The sequence below is a fragment of the Panthera uncia genome, chromosome F1 (genome assembly GCF_023721935.1).
Source record: "Panthera uncia isolate 11264 chromosome F1, Puncia_PCG_1.0, whole genome shotgun sequence".
Lineage (NCBI taxonomy): Eukaryota > Metazoa > Chordata > Mammalia > Carnivora > Felidae > Panthera > Panthera uncia.
The window spans coordinates 10,144,524-10,168,923 of record NC_064813.1 but is presented as its reverse complement, the minus strand read 5'-3'; the positions used below and the strand labels follow the sequence as shown (position 1 = coordinate 10,168,923).

Genomic DNA, 24,400 nt, shown 5'->3' with positions numbered 1-24,400 from the left:
CCGCCCCGGCGCCCCGGACCCCCGGCGCCCCGCCCCCGGCGCCCCGCCCCCGGCGCCCCGCCTCCTCCCAGGGCTGCGGAGGGCCAGGTTCAGGACCCCAAGCTTCCTTTGAGTCGGGGTCCGTGGCAGCCGTTGCTCCGTAGCTGTCAGCTCTCCCGAGGGGTCAGTGTTCTTGCCCCTTCACCTTTTGGAAGCTCCCCGCTTCCCCCAGCTTCTCTGCTCTTCCCCTCTCCCTTCCTCCTGAGGCCAGCGGGCTCTTGGGGTGTCTCTCAGTGACTGAAGGTCAGGATCTGAGCTCACGCCCTTGGCGGGGGCGGAGGGACACAAGTGAAAAGCCCTCAAATCAGAGAGCAAAACTAAAAAACCTTTTTCATAACCGAATCTGGCCCCGTAGTGATCCCAGAGCCCTGCCCGAGGACGTGGCGGAGGAGGGCAGCCCGGCCAAGCCCTCTATTTGCTCTGATGGCAGGTCAGACTTTTAACGACACCCTCTCCTTGTCTGAGGTTACCCTCCTCCTCCTGAGCCGAGGTTTCAGAGCTTCGAACTCCTTCGTAGTTTGAGGACAGGTTCGGGGTGCGGTGGGTTCAGGGGTGACCGCGGGGCGGGAGGAGCTCTCAGCAGAGTCCTGAGCGATCCGCTTTGCCCTCTCCTTGAGACGGTGCCTTCGCTGGGCTCACTGTGCCCTGCCTGAGCTGGAGCCCCCTCCTGGGGCTCATTCCTTTCCCTCGCCAGGTGCCATGGGAGGTAAGGCTGGAGGCCTCTCCTGCCTCTGCCGGTGTCCGCTCTCAAGGTTGTTGTTGAATTTCCCACGCTTGCTTTCTCATCCCTTAAGCTGTCTGCCGTGACTTCAGAGGGCTCCAGCGAGACAATGCAGCATGATCTCCTTCTTCTGTAAGGGACCGTAAGTGGTGTCCAACATTTCATCCATGTAAATGTGACTTGACTGACGCATCTGCCCTTTTCCAGATTTCTAGGTGATTTCCTGAAGTGACATGGTCAAAGGAGGTGACCGTTTTTGTCCTTTGACGACTTCTCCGGCTCTTGAGGCAATTCCATGCCAATGAGCTTAGCTTGGCTGGTTAGCAAGTAAGGTGGAAACTGGCGTGGAAGAAGGGTGGTTCTCGGAGAACTTTGAAACCTGTGCTTTGATGTTTTAATTTTACTTAAGGGATTTGGGGGCATCAAGGCTTTTTGAGAATGACGGTAGCGTTAGAAGTCCGACGGAAGAAAGATACCTTTGACTTGGGGTCAGATGAACGAGAGGAAGATGGGGAGATTAGAGAAGGTCCATTAAGAGATGATTAGAATAACGCTGGGAGGATGTCAGCCTTGAAACTGTGAATGGCTTTAAACATCACTTAGGTTCCTATTTTATGATTAATGGTTGTGTGCCACTGAATTCGGACCCAATCTAGACCTCAGCGGTGCAGAGTTGGTTCTGCCATGATGTGGTTACTCTTTGGAAATGAGAATACAATTTAATCATACGGCTCCGCCATTCAGAGGGACCTTCCTGCTCACTCGGCCCCCGGGACTGGACTCTCCACTGGGTGCCGAGCCTTGTTTGCTGCCTGTGAGGTTAGGCACCAACTGCCTCTCAGGCCACCGCAGTTGTCACCACTGGCAGATCTGCTTCACCACTGCAGGCCATGTCCTGATCCAAACAGAAACTTGAATCTGCTCGCACATGCGTGTCTTTTTCCAGGCTCCAGTCCAATATCCCATAGTAGCTTCAGCTACTTTTTACTAAACACATCTCTGGGTTTCGATGTGGTTTCCCCTCGGTGACTCTTTTTCTGAGGTTTATCTCATGCCTTCCTCTGGATTTTGCAGTCCCTGGATCATCAGAAATGAATCTTTGGAGCTGCCTCGGCCTGAGCGTTTTCACTCCCAAGTTTGCACTCGATTTAAGCTTTGAGAGTGCACGAAGTCCTAGAGGGGATAGAAGTCCAAGGTCTAGATTGTGACAAGAACTACGTTCTGCCAGAACACCATTTCCACCAGCACATCTTATTTTCCTTCTGTTTCATACACACTTGGTCTTGCTCTGGAAGTTACTGGCTGGGGAGAAGAGGACAGAAGTGCACGGTTTCCATGGGCAACAAGTGTGATTGTTCATGATGGTGTGTGACAAGGAAGAAAGATAGACGATTACATATCGTAAGATCTTAATTTTGTTACAACCAAGAATTAAAACAAAACAAATATATATATGTGTGTATGTATATATATATACACACATATATATACACAGATTTAAAAACTAGAAAAATCCATAAAATCTTAACACTAGTGATTTCTAAGTAGAGGAATTACAATTTTTTGCTTAATTATTTTTCTTTTCCTCCACAAGTTGTTTAAAATAAAGTTGTACTGCTTTTATAATGAGGAAAAAAAATAAGGATAATGAGTATCTTGAAATCACAAAGGAACACAGAGGGCTTAAAACTTTCTTTGTGCTTGGTGGAAGACAGGAGATACAGAATCAGAGGCAATGCAAAGCAGGGCCTTTGCTTTTTCATGCCAGCTGCTTCCAGAGGTGGTCAGTGAGTGACTGTCACCCCTGAGGGGCCAGGGGCAGCTGTGATGGGGACGTGCCCGGCACCATGCCGCACCCGCGGCTTCCTTAGATAGTCTGATAGGAGTGATCAGTGTTGGAAGTCCTATTATTTTGAGTACCAGCCATATATAATCATCCTAGAGTCTTGTTCTGAATGCTGGTACATTCCAGACAATTCCAGTACATTCCAGTACAATCCAGTCCACTCATCCTTTAAAAAAGAGACAGTTGAGAAGTGTGATAACTGACGTGACAGGTTTGCCTAAATTCAAGTACTTTCCTGAAATCTGTATGTAAAACTACACCATGAAGGGCCAGAGTCATCACTTATGGGAGTACCCAGGGGGACTCTTGCTCATTTTGACCCCTTCCTTCTGTATCATGTGCCCCTCCTGGCATCTCCCTGGCAATGCCAGGACCAGGGTGTTGCAGCTCCCACAGAGAAGCCCACAACTTGCCAGGATTAGAAGGAATAAGAAGTCTTTTTGCTTCTGTTTTTGAGGGGGATGGTTTTGCCCTGGTGGCTCCCTTTTCACTGAGAAACATGAAACATACTCGTTGTCTCCTCCTCCTCTGTGGGGTCTCAAAGAACCACGGTTTCCTGCCCCATTTGACCACGGTGGAGCCTCTCCGGAATTCCCACAGCTTTGTGAGATTTGAGGGCAGAGCTGGAATAAACGTCTTCTCAGCAACCATAATCTCTGGGGTCGGGACCTCACTGGACTGAGGGGGAACCTGGGTTACCCCAAGCAATACTGGGAGGTGAGAGAAGTGTGTCTCCTGCCCCTAGACTTTTCTATACCTTGCTCTTTTTTTCAACCCCATCTGGGGAGGATCTCAAAAACCAACTCAACCCAAGCTGGGATGACAAAGGAGACTTAAACTATTCCTTCTCTCAGGACATGCGTTTTGATTGGGGAAGAAGACCGAAGCCAGTGGGATCAGGGGCTAATTATGACATTTCAGGCATCTGGTATCAGATAAGGGAGGTGTTGGGTAGCGATAGATGTTGAAAATAATCCTACTCCAGCTCTGAAATCAGTTCAATCATTCATTACTTAACAAATATTTATTGAGCACCTATAACGCATGAGGCACTATACACAATGAAGAACGATACAGACATCATCTTTACCCTCATGGAGCTCCAGGTTAGCTCTGGACAAGCAACACATTATTCCATGAAATCATGAGACTCATTTTCACTGGTGGCTTATGAAAAGAAATTCCATTTTATTTGAGTAGTGCTTGCATTTTGCTCAGTGGTCTTGGTATCTTCAGAAGTCATCTGGTCACACATCATATAGAAGCATTCTATTCATACTATTTTTACCTGGCCCATAGAGCATCAAGTTGATTAAAACAAATTTAATTCTTTAGTAAACAATGGAATAGTAGTTTGGTGTATCTGGGATTTCCCTGTTGGACGCATCTGGCGTGTGTGTGTTTGCCTACCCAGCATAATTCCCTTTGGTAACAGCACCCCATTTGAGCTCCGTTGTTCCCATTCAGTCCTTGCAGATTGCACAGGATTGACCCTTAGCTCCTGGCAGGGGGTCAGGGTGGTGGTGTCATGTGACCCAGGCCTGGCCAATCTGAACTCTGCATCTCCTTGGTCACAAAGACTGGTTCAGCTAGGAACATGTGATCCACAGGGGCCTATAGAAAACCTTTGCAGGATTCCCCCCCCCCCCCCCGTTGTTATTGGAAAAGAATCTGCTTTTTCCAATTGGTTTGCAGGCTGTGAAGAGCCTGGTTGGGAATATGACCAACACAGAGGAAAGCAGAGACCAAGAATGAGAGGTTTCTGATACTGAGTGTTGTATTTAGGCCTATCCATGGATTTGTAGGTTACTCAGTATATAGGTAGAGAGAGAGAGAAAGGCAGGGGGAGAGAGGGAGAGAGAGGTTGATTCATATAGTTTTGGTTTTCATCAGCCAATTTGAGTTGGGCTTCTTTTATTAGCAACTGAAGGTCCTCATTCATTCAACTAAACTATTACACTCCCTCAAGTATTTAATCAAAAGAAGATGATGAACCGATTGCCTGTCCACTAGTTTCTTCCTTTTATTGGACATATATTTACTGTCTAGTCTACTGATCACAGGCCCAAACCAACGTGGTTCAGGGTGACCTCATGAGGAGAGTGGAGGGCTCAGACCCCGGGGCTTCTTGTGGTCATCTGGTTATCCGGTTCCACATGCAACTGAAACAGTGTCACAGCCCCCTATTAAACACGGGCACATCCTTTCAAAGCATCCGGGGTTTTTTCCTTGCTCCGTTTCTGGAGAAAGGGAGGATACAGTTTAAAATTCAAGCTGGATGACAGAGGTACAGGAGGAGGGACTCTGCCCCCCTTTCTTTCGCCTTGTAGCTGTGAAGAATCGGTGTTTTCTTTCAAGCCTATTAGGGAAGCCCGAAGGAAACACAATCTTCCTGGCCCGGTAAGGACCTGGAGCTATCTAAGACAGCCCTAGATTCCTTTGATCCTCAACTTGGAGATCCCAGATCTGCAAATGCAACACATAATCAGAGTTGTTTCGGGAGAGGAGAGGGATAACCGGCTGGCCTAGCCTGTGGCGGGACCCGGGGTTCTGAGGTCCCTGCACTTTGTGAACTCCCTGCTGAGAGCCCCCATCACTAATGACAACCTCTGGGAATAGGGTCTCTGCTTTCTCACAAGAGAGGTTCAGCAATGTGACTAATAGGGGCCCAGGCAGACAGACAGGTATGCTGACCCCGTCACACCTGCTCCTTCCGTGTCCCATTCCCGTCATTTTGTATTGCTCCTTACTCACCTGCTGCTGTAAGGTGTAGCCGCCCCAGACGAAAAATAGTTTCATCTTCACATCTACATCCCGTGCTTTCTGTTCCAGTCCTTTTTCAAGTCAAGGGAAGTGGCAGATGTCCCCTTTATGTCACACATGCTCATAATCATGCACACATTCACTGAACTCTGGGCTGAATATGCGTGCATGTAGAAATAACCCAAAGACATATATAATCGTTTGCGGGGGGGGGGTATACATCTCTGTTGATGATAGATAGATAGATGATTGGATGGACAGATATACATTATATAGACCTCAAATTAACTGAAACACACATCTCCCAAAATTCTGCGAAAACATAAAACTTCTAATATTGGGCTTGACTATGTTACAAGTTTTAGAAGATGCATGTATTTAAAAATAGTTTTGAAAAAATATATATCCCAAGTATCAACACTATTCTGGCATTAGGAAAACTGTAACAGGATGAAAACATAGAGGTACCGGCAGTGACATAAGGCCCTTTGTCTGGAGGACTATTTTCTGAGTCAGGGTAGGAGGTGGTCTAACAGGCCTCCAGAAAAACGACTGCCCACCTACCTCATCAGCACAACGAGACACTGAAATACTCGAACCTGAGTAAGAACCAACCCTAAAGATTAAACATTTATGTGGATTGACCTCTTTGGGCACGAGTGCATCAAGAGGGGAGGAGGGTATTAGTCAAGGAACGGGTAGTCAGGCCCCTGTTCCTTGCAAAGCCCCTGCACTTTCCACAAAGAACATTAAAGCGAAAGCTACCCAGTGAGAACAGACTGAAGACCCAACCCTCCTCCTGAGTCTGGAAAGAGAGCCCGGGCTTTGATTCCAGAGCAGCTTCCCAGGGAATCTAGGAAGGATGTTCTAGTTTTGTACCTTTCAAAATATGACGCTCAAAGCACCTCCCGGGAAAGATCTACTCCATGCTCAAGATCTCCTCCTGGAAGTGCAAATCTCATCCCTCCAGGCCCAGAGGGCAGGCATCGTTAAGGAATCCTTGCTCTGCACACAGCAAACGCAGCACACGGAGCCGTGAAACCTCTTGACATCTGCTTCTCCATGAGGTTTGCTCCCTGCCTCCGCCTCCTCCCCCCTCCCCCTCGGCAGAAGAGGGACGGCTAAGCCTGTCACCTCCCGGTGTACCAACAACTAGAAAACTACCCAAAAGTAAAAGCTCCCTCTGGATGGAACAGATACCTATTTTTTTAATGTTGCAGTAAGTATCTCTTTCCAGTCCAAGGATTAAAAACTGGCTGGCCAGTTCAAATTTGGATGAAGCTGAGAGGCTGTCTCCGGGTCTTGATACAATGTAAGGTCTTCTGTAACTTACAGGATTTATATTTCCAGCGACACTATTTTCTTTTGTTCCTAGCCGGTCTGAAATTAGTTCTTACTTACATCTGAGAATCATAAAAACTTGTCAGAACAGTAAAAAGGCTATCGCTTTACACAAACAAAATCTGATTAGATAAATCAGAATCCAGTTCCGACGTCAGCCGCAGGGACAGGTGGGTGTGGATAGGATTCAGGCCCCGCAGCTGACCAGTATTCCTGGGAGTTGTGACCACAGTAAATTGTTTTAAATAATTTTTGTTTGTCTGCTTTTAACCAAGTCCAGTAAGTGACACAAACTCAGGCTGATAAAAGGCTGCTGCCCTCTGCCGGATCTCTGTCTGCAAGGGGACGTTCAGCGTGGAGACCCGGAAATAACACGCTCTGTCTTCAGGCTGCCTCCGACCCTCCACGAAATTCTGCTTTGGCTTCATTTGCTGCTACTACTCTCGCTGCTACTTCTAAAGAGAGGTCTCCAGCAGCTGCATCACTAGGCACAAGGAGCTCTTCACATTTTAGTGTCCTGGACAGGAGTGTCATCCTGTGAACAGAGGAGGAAAGAAGGAGTTAGGAAGAGACGGTGGGGAAAATCCTCAGCACATCTTGGGGATGCCAGATCGAGCAATAATTGTACCACCAGTAGAAGTGACGGTAATAATAACGCTATGTGCTTGATGTATTTTTTTTTTTTTTTTTTTACATGCATCAACCCATTTATTCCTCACAAAAGCGACAGGAGTTAGGTACTTCTATTAGCCCTGTTCTACAGGTGGGGCAATTAAGGCACAGAAAGGTCAAGTGACTTCTAGGTCACACAGCTAGGAAGTAATGGGAGTCAGGATTCAAAACCAAGGACCAGAGCTTGAGCCCTCAACTACTAGGTGACATTGCCTGTTCCCTGACACCTGACTTCCCATGTGCTTCCTGCCCTAGCTTCTTAGCCACTACCTCACCCCACTGAATTTCATCTTCCTGTTACACTGCTCCAAGATCTTTGGTGGCATAAAAGTGCAACAAGAACAGAAGGAATCGAAAAGAGAAGGTGGATACTTAGTAAAAGGACAGGAAAATAGCCATTTATTCAACACTCATCCAAAAGTATTAGTTTTAGCTCCCTCTGGGATGAGCTGGCATTACCACCGTGAGTTCTGTGGCTGGGAAAGAGACATTTATGAACGCACCCGAGGCATCAGGTAGCATGTGCCGTTGCCCCCCCCCAATGGACTATACTGAGTGTGTGGAGGCGCCTGAGTCTCTGGGGGTGTTTGTCCTTGGGGCGGTCGGGGAAGGCCTATGGAAGGCCGAGATTCAGTGGGAGGATTTCCAGGTAGCAGTGAAGGTCACCTCAGTTGGGGGTGCAGGCGTTTCTGGTGGGGGGCGGAGGATGCATCGCATCTTGTGGAATGCAGGGTGCTGCGGGCCGGCTGGAGTCCTGCGCCATCACAGGGGAAAGGGAATGGATGGGGGGAGTTCAGCATGCTGAGGAGGGTGAACTCAAGTGGGATCAAAGGTTTTGCGGTAGGAGAGTAGCCACGGAGGTGGCATTTTCGGGATGATGAGCTTGGTGCGCGTGTACAGGGCGGGTGTGGAGACCAGGGATTCCGTTCGGAGTGGGTTGTGACTGCAGAGACAAGAGAGGGCAGAGCTGGGGCCACGGCGGAGATGGAGGGACAGCAGAAGGCACCAAATGGGAAACTCCCTGAGACCCAGATGATTAGGTAGGGAGGTGGGAGAAATTAAGTACCTCATCAGCAGAAACGCTTAAAGAGAACAAAGGAAACCAGTAGAACCCTTTGGCTTCCAGTAGAATACAAGTGAAGACACAGCAAACAGGAGGAGTTTGGTTCTGGGTGTGAGGGGCTGGCAGGCATCCGAGCACAGTGCCCTGTCCGTGTGGGGTTGGGACACAGGCCAGGCTGGTGCGAAGCAGTCAGGAGCGGCCCAGTGGCTGGTGGTGAGGCCCAACCTCAGGGGTCAGTCACAAAACACAACAGCTAGAGTGTGGGAGCCGGGGCTGAGGACAGAATGTGGCAGCTCTTCTTCAGGAGGGGGAGGGAGGGAGGCTGGCTGGGTGGCCCAGCGCTGACGGACACTGGTGGGAGGGAGGTGGCATCCGGGGCAGGTTGGCAGCATCAGCCCCTTGGCAGAGGTGAGGATGACCAGTCTTTGGTGGCACTAAGAGCTTCAATTCTTAGTTCAGAGCAAGACCACAAGGGGAAGCAAATGAGAGGGAGACAGAGCGATAGGGGAGGGGCAGACTTGGGGGCTATTTCTTTAGGACTGGGCAGATCAGAGCAGGTCTGTAGGCAGAAGGGGATGAGCTAGTGAGGGGCTAGAAACCTGGAAGAATACATGGATGGATGAAATCCCCAGTGTAACCCCTCACTTAAAATGCACCGACACACACTACAAGCGTCCTGTAAAAATGTCCAGCAACTGGCATTTGGGGAAGCCAGATCACAGCAGATGGGGGTTCGTCTGAGCAAGTAGGGACCTGTTCTCGGATTCACACGCTGAGGGTCTGAGGCAGGGAGCGCCCCGGCTGCTCTTCCTTTCAGTCACCTAGGAGGTGAGGTCGTCTGCAGAGCGGGAGGGGCTGGGGGAGGAGTAACTGAGGAATGTGGGTGAAGACTGGCTCAGCCCGGTTGGTAAGAGTTCCTAATAGATCCAGGCAGCATGGCCGTGTGAATTGCACAGTGACACGCACGAGTCTCGGCAAAGAAGGTGGTGCGACGGTGGCTTAGCTTTGCAGATTAGAAAGAGAGGAGGTCAATGGGAAGAGGGCAATGAAGGGGGCACCCGGGTGGCTCAGTCCGTTGAGCGTCCGACTCCTGATTTCGGCTCAGGTCATGACCCCAGGGTTGTGGGATAGAGCCTTGGCGAGGAGCTTGCTTATGATTCTTTCCCTCTGCCCCTCTCCCCCACCCACATGCACTGTCTCTCTCTAAAATAAAAAATAATTGGGGCGCCTGGGTGGCTCAGTCGGCTGAGCGTCCGACTTCGGCTCAGGTCATGATCTCGCGGTCCGTGAGTTCGAGCCCCGCGTCGGGCTCTGTGCTGACAGCTCAGAGCCTGGAGCCTGTTTCGGATTCTGCGTCTCCCTCTCTCTCTGCCCCTCCCGTTCATGCTCTGTCTCTCTCTGTCTCAAAAATAAATAAACGTTAAAAAAAAATTTTTTTTTTAAATAAAAAATAAAATAAAACAAAATAAATGAGGGCAATGAAGGTGCAGGATAGCACTGAAGTGCCAGCCATGGACCTGGTCCCTGTGACCCCCCTGAGTTCTCAGTGTAGGACAGGTGCTAAGGGAGGGGCTGAAGAGGGAAAGCACAGGAGTGTGTTCCCAAGTGAGGAGAGACAGGCCAAGAACTGAGGCTCGGAGACCTGCCCACTTAACCAGGAGGGAAAAGTAAACAGAGTTCTAAAGGCAGGGGAGGCCCAGGAGAAGGTGGTATCTCATCAGCTGAGGGAGAAAGGAATTTCGAATCAAATACTGAGAGATCAAGGAGAATGCCCGGGAAAAGCAGTGGAACCAGGCAGCGAGGAAGCCACACTTGTCGGTCCTATGAAGTCTTGAATGTGATGTCAAACATCCTGAGTGTCGTCCTCGGGGTAAATTTATCTCTGGCATCACCTGAGCGCCCTACACGGTACCGGGTACGTAACAAGCATCTGAGAACCACTTGTTCAGTTTATTTACAGTGTGGGAGCCGGATCTTACTCGGTGCCCTCTTTCCGGGGGCGCTTTGCCTGTACACAGAAGCCCGTGTTGTGATTTGATATAGCCAGCCTGTTCCAGGACTGGAGTTCCCGGAATGGCTCATTCTTTAAGCACCAAATGTTAAAATACTTGTGAGGGGCTGGGTCACAGGCGGTTAACCCTCCACAGCGCCGATGTCTCGGGCCTACTTAGGCGGCCTTCCCCTGCTCTCTCTTGAAGGAGTCGCTCCGTCCTCTGTGCCTCACATAGGGCTGCCGTCCCTGGGAAGAATCACATTTATTCCCATCTTGTCTTTGTTCATCTCTTTATCTGTCGTCATTATTGAGAGGGACAAAGAGGATGGGAGTCGACACGCCTCCCGGGATACAGGAATCCGCGGATGTGCAGAGATGCTGTGTGATGTAGCTTATTCTGATGACTAGAGCCCATGTCCGTCATGTCAACACTGAGCTCTATGACCTTGGACAAGGTCATGTCCCCTCCTGGAGCTTCAGCTCCTTCCTCTCGAAAACCAGGAGGTTGGAGGAAGGATGTCAAAGTGTTGTGCCTCCGTGACAGGTGACAGGTCAGGAGGGGGAGAAGGACAGAGAGGTTGGGGGTGGGGAGCTACTCTTTGGGACCTGGGCCTGGGTTTGGAAGCAGAGTGCTCGTGAGGGTGCGGGCATCCGGCTCCCTCCCCAGGGCTGTCAGATACAAGTGACCCGAGAGGTCCAGGTGAGCCTGTCCCAAAGCTCCCAGAGCTTCTGCAGGAAGCCTTCTCTACCTGAGACCTCCCGGAAGCTTTCCCACCAGGGTGACTTCCTAACCCTTCAAGACTAGAAGAGGCTGCCAGTGAGACGGGAAGCTCCCCTGGGAAGACAGGCGCCTCCTAGCCTGAAAATAAGAGGCAGCAGCCACTGGCAGGTGGCCACGTGGACTCAGTGGCTTCATCGTCAAAAAGAAGTGAGGATCTGAGGGGCACCGAGGTGGCTCAGTCGGTTGGGTGTCCGACTTTGGCTTAGTTCGTGATCACACGGTTCGTGAGTTCGAGCCCCACATCGGGCTCTCTGCTGTCAGTGCGGAGCCTGCTTTGGATCCTCTGTCCCTTTCTCTCTGCCCTTCAACCTGCTTACACACACTCTCTCTCAAAAATAAACAAACATTAAAAAAAAAAAAGTCCGTATCCGAGGCACGTGTTTGCGTTCTGGACACCTGGTGGAGGTCTCCAGGTGACAGGATCAGATCATGCATCTATAATGGACGGTGTTAAAGAAACGTGAAGCATCTTTGTCTAACAGCCCAGCCAGAGGGGTCTTAGTCATACCTCAAGAGTCTTTGGGACTCACACCTTCTCTCTTGAGTGGGAATAACGTGAGGGTCCCTGGTGAGTTCCCCTGCCCCCAAACACATCAACCCCTCTGATACGTCTAGTTCTATCATTAGAGATTATTTCTTTTGGGTCAAGCAGTTTTCTCCTTTTTAAAAATTCGTTCATTCACTCAACAAATATACTTTTTAAGAACTACAATGTTCTGGGTTTAGTGGCAAATGCTGGGGATCAGTGACGGGGAAAAAGTAGAGAGAGATGATAAGAAAATAAGTAAGAGCGTGTCAAATAGTGATACACACCATGATGGCAAAGTGGAACAGTGGATGAGAGTAGCCGAGTGGTCAAGACAGGCCCGAGGGACATCCGAAGGATGGGTGGGAAGCGTCCCAAGTGGGGGACAACCGGGACAGAGCTCTGAGCAGGGAGTGAGCTTGGTATAGTTGAAGAACCAAATGACCACTGATGTGGCTAAAGCACAGTGAGGGGAAGGATCAGGGGCACCTGAGAGCAGCAGGGCCTCACAAAGGGTTTGGATTTACTCTGAGTGCACTGGGATATCGTGGGACAGGGGATGGGGAGGCGTAGTGGGATGCACACCCAGAGATATGTCCAATCCTAGCCCCCGGTACCTGTGAATGTGGACTTACTTGAAACTGGGATCTTTGCAGATGTAATTAAAGACCTCAAAATGATTCTGGATTTAGGATGGGTCCTACATCCAATGCCTGGTGTCCTTCTGAGAGAAAGGAGGGGGGTTGGGGATGCATAGAGCCAGGGAAGGACCCCATGAAGACAGAGGCAGAGATTAGAGTGACGGGTCTATAAGCCAGGGAATGCTGAGGACTGCTGACGGCTGCCAGATGCTGGGAGAGGCGAGGAGGGGCCGGGGGTGCCAGCGGCCATCAGAAGTTAGGGAACCGGCTCGGGACAGACTTTCCCTCCGAGCCTCCAGAGGGAACCAACACTGCCCACGCCTCCAGAATTGTGAGAAAATAAAATTTCTATGGTTTTAAGTTCCCAAGTCTGTGGAATTTGTTATGGCAGCCCTAGGTATTGAATACAGGAGGTGAGTAATTTTAGCCACGAGTAGATGATCTAAACACACACACTTTCTCCTTTGCCTGTGCTTCGAGCTTCCCCGAGACAACTCCCTGCCCACTGCCACATTCCGCCTTCTTCAGAGTGCCCTAAAGAGCTGCTGGTCCCCCACACTAGCCGAGTTGATGGGGAAGGTGCGCCCCCTTCATCTCTGAGCCCCTCCGGCAGGGAGCTGGGCCCAGGGCCCTGACTCAGTCACCTCGGTCTCCACACACACCCACAGCACAACAGACCTCCGAATGGGCAGGAAGGTGGAGACAGCACGGGCCTCCTTTCTTGTCCCTCTGTCCCCTCACATTTGCCACAACTTGTCTCAACCCAGTGCCTGTGTTTCTGCACACTTGAGCTCATCTGCGAGGAAGTTTGAGCAGGCACGCGCTGGCCCCGGCCCTGCCTCCTCAGGGGAACACGCCGGCCACTCACCTCTGTCTTGGGGGCCTCATCGCTGGGATTGCAGCCTGGCTCCAGAACGGCCCCCTCTTCGTCCTTTTCCTCGCCTCTCCCCTGCTCAAAGCTGTGGCCGCCCTCCACTCCTCCAGGGGGGCTCGGTGGGGCCTCCCCCGCAGCTCCCTCCGCCAGCCCCTTTGTGTCTTGGCAACTCTGCCCGGGCTCACCCTCTTCATTTTCTGCCCTCTCCTCCTTCACCTCTGCAGACTTTTCTGTCTGTTCCCCGGCTGGTTTTTCTTCTGTGGGGCTCCTGCACCCATTCGCTGCCTCCGGGCTGGAGGCCGGGGCTGGCTGAACGGCCTCCTCCTTGGCTGAACGGGTGCCGGCCTCCTCTTCAGAGCCCCCCACAGCCTCCTGGTGATGCTGGGCTTCCCCCGGGGCCCTGCCCTTCTCCTCCTGCTTCTCCGTCCTGCTGGACATCCTCCTCAGAGGAGGCTTCTCCTGGGACCCCAGCTCCCCCACCGGCTTCTCGCTGGGCGGCGGGGACCCCGGGGCCTTGCTCTTGGATGGGAACACCTCATCCCCATTCTCTTCCTTGGCACCATTCTCCTGGGATGACTCGGGGGCCCTGAAACCTCCCAGGTCCCCACAGTCTGACTGAGACCTTCGGAATCGCCTGGAGGGAGGGCGCCTTTTTATCGAGCCCCTCGTCCGCACCTGGAAGAACAGGTGAAGAAAAATTATATGAAGCCTGTAAAAAAAGGCCAAGAGGAGGACGGCATGTTCCTTCATCGTCCAAAGCACCGCTCTGTCAGCCAGCTGTCAAAGGGTCATTTGATTTTCCAGGAGAATGTACCCTGTGTGCTGTGTATCACTGGCTAGGGCCCCAGGGGGGTCGTGAAAGCACATGGTAACCCATAGGTTTTTGTCTCATGAAAACGCAAATGCTTTCCCTCCACTAAAAAGGATAACCTCCAATTTTATTATCCTGTGAAACGTTCATCAGTTTCATGTCTAACTTAGCAATTTGATTCTAACATCTGTTTCTTCAATTGCCTATAAATAACCAGTTGTTTGTTCTCTGAATGAGCTTTACCATCTAAATTGACAAGCTGAATAAAATCTCTCTCTCTTGTGAGTAAGGGTCACGTTTTAGCGTTCAGGAAATTATACTTTGGCAAAGGTGAACCCAACAGAGGAGAGGGTTAAGGGCCTGCTGATGGCCTGGCCTTGCTCTGGGACCTCATGGGCACACCTCTGGACAGCTGGTGACTAGCTTCACCCCCTTCCCCGGCGTGGCCCTCCTGGCCCTCTGCAGCACTGGCTAATGCCAGGAAAGCTGAGCAGCTAGATGCCTTTGCTTTCCAGGAACCAGGTCCACCGTGAGCAGAAGCCATGCCTTAGAAGCGTCCAACGGAGCTGCCTGAAGATCCTCTCCTCTCTGGGAATCACTCAGGCCTCACGTAGGCCCACTGGACTTGGCCATAACTTCAACGGAAATGTTTATTTGGATGCCCTACTTTATTCATGTGATGTGTCCTTATTTAAGTCTTTATATGTAGATGAAATCTTATTTTTATAAACCTCAAATCTGATTTTTCCCACTGGCTTACATTTTGGCTATTTGTCAATTCTAGTTCCTTCTCAGAAATTTGGAGTCAATACTTGGTTTAAAAGGGCTTCCTAGGCCCTTTCCTGAGACCCTGGTGCTGCCAGCCCTACAAGCTATCAAGGCTCCGCCCGGCCCTCATGATCAGAGGGTTCAGGAATAACCTTGCCTCACTCTGCTGCTGTCAGAAGGCTAAAGCCTCCAGTATTACAACCTGGGGGCAGTGCCTCCCTCCCTGCCCCGACTCCCTAGCCTCCCTAGAGAGCACCTTATGAAGAGACAAGGCTCCCCCCTGGATTCCTCTCTGCCGTCAGGGGTCTCTCTCTGGGCTGGAGGATCTCCAACCTATCCCCAGCCAGCAGACTCAAGCCTTAGCGCCAGTTTGTTTCCCTGGGTCCTACCTGTTTCTACACATTTGACTTTCTTCCCCTAGATGGGTTTTCTGGAATGGCCCAAAAGACCCCACTCTTTCCATCTATAACTTTAAAGTTATATCCATCTGCCATTCCCTGGAGTCACACGCCCCTTATGTCGGCCCTTGCCTGGCTCTGGCCCAGATTTGCTGGACACCTGCACGGGCTGTATTGGAGAATATCTCTGATTCGTACTGTGTATGGCATCAGGCAGAGGATCTGATGAAAGGAAGCACACACATCAGGGCAGCATCTACAGAAATGGGCCCTAGGTACATCCTTTTGCAAAGGGAACCGTTTGGATGTTCTTTAACGGGCAGGCTGCAGTAAGAATGATTTAAACCCATACTGGGTCGCTTAGAAGTATTAACATCAAGCCAGAACAGAATGTTCTGGAGTCCCAGTGACCCTGCCCACCCTCTGCATCAATCACCGATCGGGCCTTTAGCGTTTATTTTCAGCTTTTGACACGACTCTCTGTGCAGCTGGGGTCGGTCCTGAATTCTCACCCCTCTCTCCACAAAGGATAGAGCGTTCCACCCCCCAACTGTGCTTTCTGGGCGAGCAGCACAGCTACTGGGACAGGGGATGAGAGGCAGGCTAGGCAGAGGGGTGATCTCAGTCACAGATCACCAGCAACAGAAGAAATTTCCCCTCTGCTAGAAACCAACTCCGACTGCCGCTCAAAAGCGTCCTCCTTTCCCCGAGACAACATCAGGGCAGAGAAAATCCAGGACTGGCACCGGACAGGGCCACAGCGCTTCGGACCCAGAGATTACCTTATTGTAGCAGGGCAGATGGCTGCCCTCCGGAGGCTGGTCAAAGCTGACCGGCACCTCCTCCAGCTCGCCAGCCTGACACCGCACACCAGGGCTGCTGGGGGTGGACGGCGGGCTCTGGAATGGTGACACCGCGGCCTTGAGTCCAGGACTCTTGGGTGAGGCGCCAGGCAGCAGGGCTGCTGGATCAAAAGCCAAGTTGGCCTGCCGAGAAAAGTGAGACGTTTCAAATGGGTGGGAGATGGGTATGTCTGCGTGAGCCTGTTGGGTGCCTGGCCTGGAACTGGTTGCGACTACATAACATGAGGCTTTCTGGGTTACTTCCTAACCAATTATCCACGGTCACATCGCGTCCGACCCCTGGAAACACTGCCTCCTCAAGCCATCTCTGGCTACCTGGCTCACCACAGGCTGCATTCCAGAAGGCCCAGAAAGTACCGATTTGGATCCAACAAAAATGCCCTGGAACAGCTCCAACTTATACACAAAGAGGCCAAAGTAGCACCTGCAGGCACACGATCTCACAGCAAGTCAACGCCCTTTATCAACTTTCTCAGCAGAGCCAATAGTAGTCACTGTCTATAGGATGCCTCCTATTTGCTGGCATACAAAACCTTCCCCTCTACAACAGACCTGTGTGTTCCATTTTGTTCTGATCGTGAACATCAGGAAGGTGGCGAAGGAGCCTGCCCTGGGATTCAAGCCAGCTCTGCTGGTCTCTTATGCGTTGTTGGTAGATGGCCAGAAGAGTGGTGGACACAGCAGGCTGCCCAGCCCTTCCAAGAGGGAGCCCGCGGAGCAGACGTCAGTGTGTGCCCCACCTGGGCCATGGCGGGGCAGGTGAAACCAAATTCAAGGGCATCCGGAGGGCAACAGAGGGGAGAGGTTACCCAAAGGTAACAGAGGCCTGAGGGAGCCAAGAGCTGGGTAGGGGTGGGGGGCAGGGCGAGGCAGGCGGTCCCAGCTCCACCCTGTGGCAGTGGAGAAGGTGGTGGTACAGGAGGGCCTGTGGGGTGGATTGCAGTGAGCACTGGGTCCTCTTTAGCGCCATCGAGGGGCAGTCCTCCTGCTCCGGCGCCCTCTGGGTCTCCAGATCCCGGCCCAGCAGAGAGGACTCGCCCGGAAGGGATGGTGTGACGGGCAGATGACGCAGTGGGAAGTATGGGGCTCTCCACACAGACAGACCTGACTGCAAAGCTCAGATGTTTCACTTAGTAGCTGTGCGACCTCCAGTGAGTCCAATAAATAGCCTGAGTCTTGAACTGTATTTGTCCAAACCGGTTAGCATGACCGCCTGAGTCCTTCATGATCTGGTCCCTGGCACTCGCTCCTGCCATCACCCACTCATACTCCACACTCCCCGCCTCCCTCCAGAGCCCCCCCAGTGCCCCCTTCTTCCAGCCAAGGCTGTGCTGTCCAGGAGAACTGTGTGTGCTTTTGGACCTGCAGACTCTACGCTGTTATTCTTGTTTAGGAAAGTACCAGTATCTCTGTGATATTAAGAAAGACCTTACAGCAGGGGCGCCTGGATGGCTCTCGGTTAAGCATTGGACTCTTGATTTCCACTCAGGTCATGATCTCTTAGTTCATGAGTTTGAGCCCCGCACTGGGCTCTGAGCTGGCAGCACTGAGCCTGCTGGGGATTCTCTCTCCCTCTGCCCCTTCCTGACTTGTTCTCTCAAGTAAATAAATAGACTTAAAAAAAAAAGGCCTTATAATATGAACAAAACTCAGTCATGGTAAGAGTTAAGAACATGAAGGTTGCATAGCAACGCTGTGAGCCCAAACCATGGCAAAAAGCAGCACATGGTGAGTGCCTGTGACGGCTTCAGGGCAGTGGACACTTGGGTTGGGAGTTAAGAGGTCTCCCTCCCACCCCCGCCCAATTTCAAGCTGGAAAGTTCCCTTTGTAAGACTGCCTGCAAATAAAATACATTTTGCTAGCCAGCAGGAAACTTGAACTTGGAATTATGGGCTAGTCCAGTGAAGAAAAATCATACCTCATAACTCATCTAATAGAGTATTTAGAAGGAAAGTCTAGCCGATGATGCATTTCTTAGTTCTTGGCCCCCACCTTCCCAACAAAGTAAGGGCTCCTATGGCACCTGGCCAAATTGTCATTCTGTTCTTCTTTTTTTAAAAGTAGGCTCCAGAACTCATGACCCTGAGATCAAGACCTGAGCTGAGATGGAGTCTGACGCTTAACTGACTGAGCCACCCAGGCGCTCCTTGTTGCTGATGTTCTTAATGAGATTGAAGGATCAGCGATCACAACCTTCTTCTCAGTGGCTGAGCTTCCCAGAGACGCTCCTCACTGACGGGAAAGGGGAAGGAGACCGAGACTGCGGGGCACAGAGCATGTGGGAACTAACTTCTGGCACTCAGATGAGGGCTGAGGTGGGCTGCAAGAAGGCGAAGGTGCAGGTCCCGGGCTACACCCCTCAGCTGGCTGTGCATCGGGATCCTTTCTAAGAGACCCTCCTTACGTACGTACTCAGGAGCCTTGCACAGGCAGAAGCTCCTTCCCAGCTGCTGCTGCTGCTGTGGTGCCATCAGGCCTTTTCAGCAGGAGTTACCCTTCAGGGAGTCCCCTCCCACCGGCCACAGGGCGGGCTCAGGCCAGAAACCAGAGAGGCTTTTCTTGACCAGAAATCAGGCCCGGGCTCTCCCAGAGGTGGAACTGTAGAAGCGGCAGCTACTTGTCTCGGCACGCCTCTAACAGTGATTTCTGACTAGGTTTTCCTAGTCGGGCCCAGATGGGAGGACACGGTGCACAGGAGCCTTACGGTTCTCCTGGGTGGAGCACAGAGACCGTGGTGAAAGCTCTTGCATCCTCCACACACCCTATCCAGACATGCCCCTCTCCTCTGCGCTTTGGCTCACGCTGTCCCACACCAGGGGCACCTTCCTCCTTCCTTTCTAGCCACCCATCCCTGAGGACCGACTCAGGGTGTAGGTGTTTCATAAAGCATTCATTAATTACTCCTGCCCACTCTTCTCTCTTCTTGCTCTAAAATTCTAGAGCACGGCTCTCACCTGGGGCGACGGTGGGGGGCAACTGTGTTCCCAGGAGATGCCCAAAGACGTCTTTCATTGTCACAACTTTTGGAGCGTGCTACCGGCATTGAGTGAGTAAGGACCAGGGATGCTGCTAAACATCTTGCGATGCACAGGGCAGGGCCCCGCCACAAAATTATCCTGCGCGAACGCTGCCCAGGTTGAGGAACTCTGATTTAGAGGAGTAAGAACTGACACACGGCAAGCACACCATTTAGACCTCTGGGGTTTCCTCTCCTTTAAGTCTCTTATTGTACTAGGTGTGAAAATCCCGTCTCCCCCAAAAGGCTGCGAGCTCAAGCACAGTGCCGCACGGTCAGTTCCATCCCCAGGAAAGGCAGCCAGCTGTGGTGCAATGGTGAGGGCTCTGGGTTCACAAGCTGATAGACGGAGAGGCGGGCATTCCAAACAACGGATTCTGCCATGTCAGTGCAATGCCTAGCTGTTGAATTTCAGCCCTGTGTAAAGCTGAAACGGTTCGTGGGGGCATTCAGGCCTTGCTTGGGAGGACTTGGCTGGTCCTGGAGTGTCTCTTGGGCTCTAATGTCTTTTTCCTGTAAGATTCTTGAGACATCCCATTATCCGCCAACCACCATGATCTGTTAACTTCATGAGCTCATGCTTGACATGATGTTTATTTTAGCTCTTTGCCCCTAGATAGGGCTCCTCATCCTTCACAGCTGGTTATCAGAGATCAACTCTTCAGGTGACAGATGGTGCTATCCCCAGGAGCCCCAAAGACGTGCACATGTTGCACAAGAGGTGGGGTGGCGTCAGAAGTAGCAATGGGTAACCACTGTGCACTTACCTGAAGCTTCTCAATCAGAGGCGAACTCTTCACCTTGATTTTAGGAGGGTGGCTTGCATTGGGCGGTGATTTCTACAGAGCAAATGGACCAAAACAACGGAATCAGTGAGGTGAAGGGAGGTGGGGTTCTGGCTGGAGCCCCAAAGGTCCAGGTGAAAGAAGAGAAGTTGATTTCACCGCTTTCCCACTTAGCTTTCAGCAGCCCACCCACCTGGTCAGGGCCTGGGCCTGGGTGGGCTCCCCACCACCCCTCCCTCGTGTCACAGGTATAAGACCACTTGAATCTATGAAACAGAGCAGGCTGGACAGACATCTGAAACACAGGCGGTCTCCTGTTCCAGAAAGGATGACTTCATGGTCATTATGAGACAACAGACTATGTCTGAGGGGATGAGATCTTCACCTCCTGACCTTCAACAACATGAGCCAATGACGGGAGGGAATTCCAGAGAGAAAGGGCAAAATGACTATTTGTTCTGTTTGTACAAACAACAGAAGACACCACAGACCAAAGGTGAAAGCTTACAGAGGTTTAACTGAAATTTCTCCCTTGAACTAATGATATTTTGGAAAATCCAAACCACCAATAGTGTTATTTATAGATTATCATTTTCCAAAACATCGTTCATTTTGATTAAGCAGACATTTACCAAGTACCTACTACATTCCCGGCATTGTCTTGCCTGGTTATATGAAGATGAACACGATATGGTCTCTGGCCTCTAGAAGCGATCAATGGCTGATACATACATATAAAACCATACATATGGAGGCACCTGGGTGACTCAGCTGGTTAAGTGTCCGACTTCAGCTCAGGTTATGATCTCATAGCTTGTGGGTTTGAGCCCCACATCGGGCTCTGTGCTGACAGCTCAGAGCCTGGAGCCTGCTTCGGATTCTGTGTCTTCCTCCCTCTCTGTCCCTCCCCCACTCGTGCTCTGACTCTCTTGGTCTCTCAAAAATAAACGTTGAAAGAAATTTAAAAATAAAAAACAAAACCATACGTTATGTTCTGCTAGTTGGAGATATGTTTGTGATGAATGTAGGTCAGGAACCTTGTCTGTATTTTATTGTATCTAAAAAGATGGACCCCTTCTTGTTTTGTCTAAAATCCCTGCAACTTGAGTCTGGTTCTACAGGTAAATGAGGACACTGATGATGACGATGGTGAAGAAGAAGATGGTGGTGACTTCCATGTTGTTTAGCAGAGGCCAAGGCACAAAAGGGATTTTTCTACAGTTTAGAGACCCCACACACACTACCTGCCCCAGCCCCCGTGGACTCATTTACCTGGATCACAGAAAGAAGAACACCAATCTCCTGGAAACATTCTGAGATACTTATTGAGTGAGATGATTGTATTTTAGTGGTGGAAGGAGGAAGATTTACTCAGTTCAACTCCTTGTGACCCTTTTAAGGCCCAACATTGAGGAAGAGGCACTGGAGTGGGACAGTTACCAGCTGGGACTCTGGCTCTGACAAGAGCCGGACGGGTGCCCCGGCCTCAGCCTCCTCCACCAACACCCAGGCAGGTGGGTTAGAATAAATGACTCTCAGAACGCCTCCAGCTCGAAGGTGCCTCTGGCTCCATGAGTTACACTGTCAGACAAACTCCTAGAGCAGTTTTCAAGGCGCCTTGTGTTGGTGACAAGTACAAAGAGCTGCCAGCCCCAACTCAGTTGACTTCTGTGCTTTATGGTGAAATTTCACACGAGCCACTATTTCTAAAGATACTGTTTAAGGAAGTGCAGCAACAATTTTGCTGACAAACTTTGCTTTTTGTAATACCAGAAACTCTTCTCTTCCTCAACTGACCACTATATGTATATACGTATATATGTATACATATGTGTATGTGTGTGTGTACATATACACACATATATGTATAATTTATTTATCGTTGAAAGACAGAGAGAGATAGAGCACCAGTGGGGGAGGGGCAGAAAGAGAAGGAGACACAGAATCCAAAGCAGGCTCCAGGCTCCGAGCTGTCAGCACAGAGCCCGACGCGGCGCTCGAACCCACGAACCGCAAGATCATGACCTGAGCTGAAGTCGGATGCTCAACCGACTGAACCACCCAGGTGCCCCCATATATATACTTTTAAGTAGGCTTCACGCCCAGCACGGAGCCCAGCGTGGAGCCTGAATTCACGATCCCAAGATCAAGACCTGAGCTGAGATCAAGAGTTGGATGCTTAACCAACTGAGCCATCCAGGCGCCCCCTGACCACTATCTTCTGATGAGAGTGAAAATTCAATACATGCAGCGCCTTCGCTATAAGATAGTGCGGGGAACCTAGCTCATGCTCCCCAAGATCCTTATTGCTTGGAATTGAACAGCAAAGCAGGAGGACTCCAAAAATAGCTGCTAGTGCAGTTCCTAGGAATGGCAGCAGGCGGCAGCATTTCCTTTGCCATTTAACACGGGACTCCAGGCAGGTGGCTGGGCCTAAGACCACCGAAGGAGAAAAACCAGCCTCAAGCTCTGTGTGTGTATATTCATTTCTGCACATGATGTTTCTATAACGTCTAGAAATCATGAACCTGACTTTTCAGATGGGAGTGTTTTTCGGCCCTTCTCTGGCAGACAAGGCAAGGTTTACGGCCATATTAAATACCCTTTTGGCTGGGTTCTCCAGAGAGGAGTAACTCTTGGTCACCCCATGGTCTCAGGCCTGAGCAGGCATAGGGAGAGGACGGGAATGAAGGGACGGAGAGACGCTTCCCTGCACTGCGCCTCGGGGACTGAGCGGCAGCCCGACTGGGGCCCTCCTTTCAGGCCCCCCTTCAGTTCCCCAAGGCCACGCCGTGGGAACGTAAAGTGGAGAACTGCAGGCCACAGACTCCGTCCAGCCCAGCCACACAAAGCTGGTTGTTCTTTTTATTTGTGTGATTCTCTTTTTTTTTTAATTTTTTTTTTTAACGTTTATTTATTTTTGAGACAGAGAGAGACAGAGCATGAACGGGGGAGGGGCAGAGAGAGGGAGACACAGAATCTGAAACAGGCTCCAGGCTCTGAGCTGTCAGCACAGAGCCCGACGTGGGGCTTGAACTCGCGGACCGCGAGATCATGACCTGAGCCGAAGTCGGCCGTTCAACCGACTGAGCCACCCAGGCGCCCCTTTCTGTGTGATTTTCAAGGTGACAAAAAGTTGTCGATCCTGGAAGCGATGTCCTTCTTATGTGCAAGCAGCCTGTCACTCCAGACAGGACTGTTTCCTCTAACATCCACCCTCCTACTCATCCAGCCCTGGGCCCTTCTATGCTATTTAACCGCTGGGCGGTACCTCATGGGATGAGCCTGTAGGTTTATTTCTCCCAGAGCCGGGAAACTAACCTGACTCATTCTGCTTTTATTCCAGAGAATAAAACACCCCCATCTGGCCCCCATCATCTCTCTGGTTAGTGTTCCTGTCTTACTTCACAAATAAGGAAGAAGGCTCAGTGCAGTATGGTGGCTTCTCCAGGGCCAACTCTGGGTCATCAGGGGGTAGCCTCACAGGAGGCTCCTGATGGCCAAGGCCTCAGCCTGTCGCCCAGGGGCTGAAAGTCACAAGGAGAAGCTGACCCTTGGTAAAGAGAAGTTGTCGGTATGCATCTGGCCATAGCACGAGCTCATAACCCCATGATGCCACACAACCATCAAGTCAGTGCTTGAAGAAATGCCAACAGAAAAGACTCAGTTTTTAAAAACCGTGTTTCTCGGGGTTCCCATTCCAGAAGAAGGCTGCTGTTCGGTGTGTGGGGCAGCGATCTCTGAGCAGTGGGGCTCTAGACGCCCCCACCCCACTGGATCAGGGGCAGCTGCGAGTTTCCGCTTTCTCTGGTGGGCTTTGGCCTGTAAGCCTTGGGTGGGAAAGGCTGCTCTCCTCCACGTGTTCGTTACATACGTGCTCAAGGTCACACGGGTATCTAGTGTCTATTGTCAGGCTGCTGGTCCTCAAAAAGGAAGGGGGAGGGAGGTAGTTGAAGCGGGATTTGTGAATTGAACCGTCTTTGGCTTGCTTGCTTTCTCTAGAGGCTGGCTTCCCAGGCTGGACGAGAGAACACGTGAGTTCATTTCTGCGGGAGTGTGACGGGAGCACAGTGAAAGCTCATGGGCTGCTGGGATGGGGGACGGAGAAGTCACTCCTACAGCTACAATTAGATAAATAAGGGTCGGTACATATGCAGTTTGGGAATCTACTGCCGGCTATGATCTGTGATACCAGCACCTTCCTTGTGTTGGTAACATTGGCTATTTATATGTGAGGGCAACGAGGCTTCTGTGTGCTCTGATTTTCTTCCAATGATCCAGAACAATAGCCAGTCTTTGCAAGGATAGCACAGAACCACGGCATTCACTCATGTGGCAATTCTGCCTTATGTAAGTGCTGCGTCTCTTCCCAGGTGTCTTTTCCACAAGGAATGTCATATAAGCCGGACCTGGAGTAGAACATAATACTCTACAGCACATTCTCTTTGTTGAAATTCTCAGTCTTGAGAAACAGTGTTCCTGTCCTTGACAGACCCTG

General features: G+C 51.0%; 1 protein-coding gene across 3 annotated transcripts in view; it reads right to left on the bottom strand.

Moving 5' to 3' along the window:
- Window positions 1-3,599: 3,599 nt before the first annotated feature.
- RCSD1 (RCSD domain containing 1) overlaps window positions 3,600-24,400 on the bottom strand; it is a 74,342-nt gene continuing 53,541 nt past the window's right edge. For all 3 annotated transcript variants that reach the window (XM_049635156.1, XM_049635154.1, XM_049635155.1), the window contains 4 exons: window positions 19,885-19,956; window positions 16,020-16,223; window positions 13,255-13,935; window positions 3,600-7,245 (listed from right to left, as the gene is read on the bottom strand). In XM_049635156.1, the coding sequence (XP_049491113.1) occupies window positions 7,213-7,245; window positions 13,255-13,935; window positions 16,020-16,223; window positions 19,885-19,956 (990 nt within the window). In that variant the 3' untranslated portion in view covers window positions 3,600-7,212. The remainder of the gene's footprint in view (window positions 7,246-13,254; window positions 13,936-16,019; window positions 16,224-19,884; window positions 19,957-24,400) is intronic.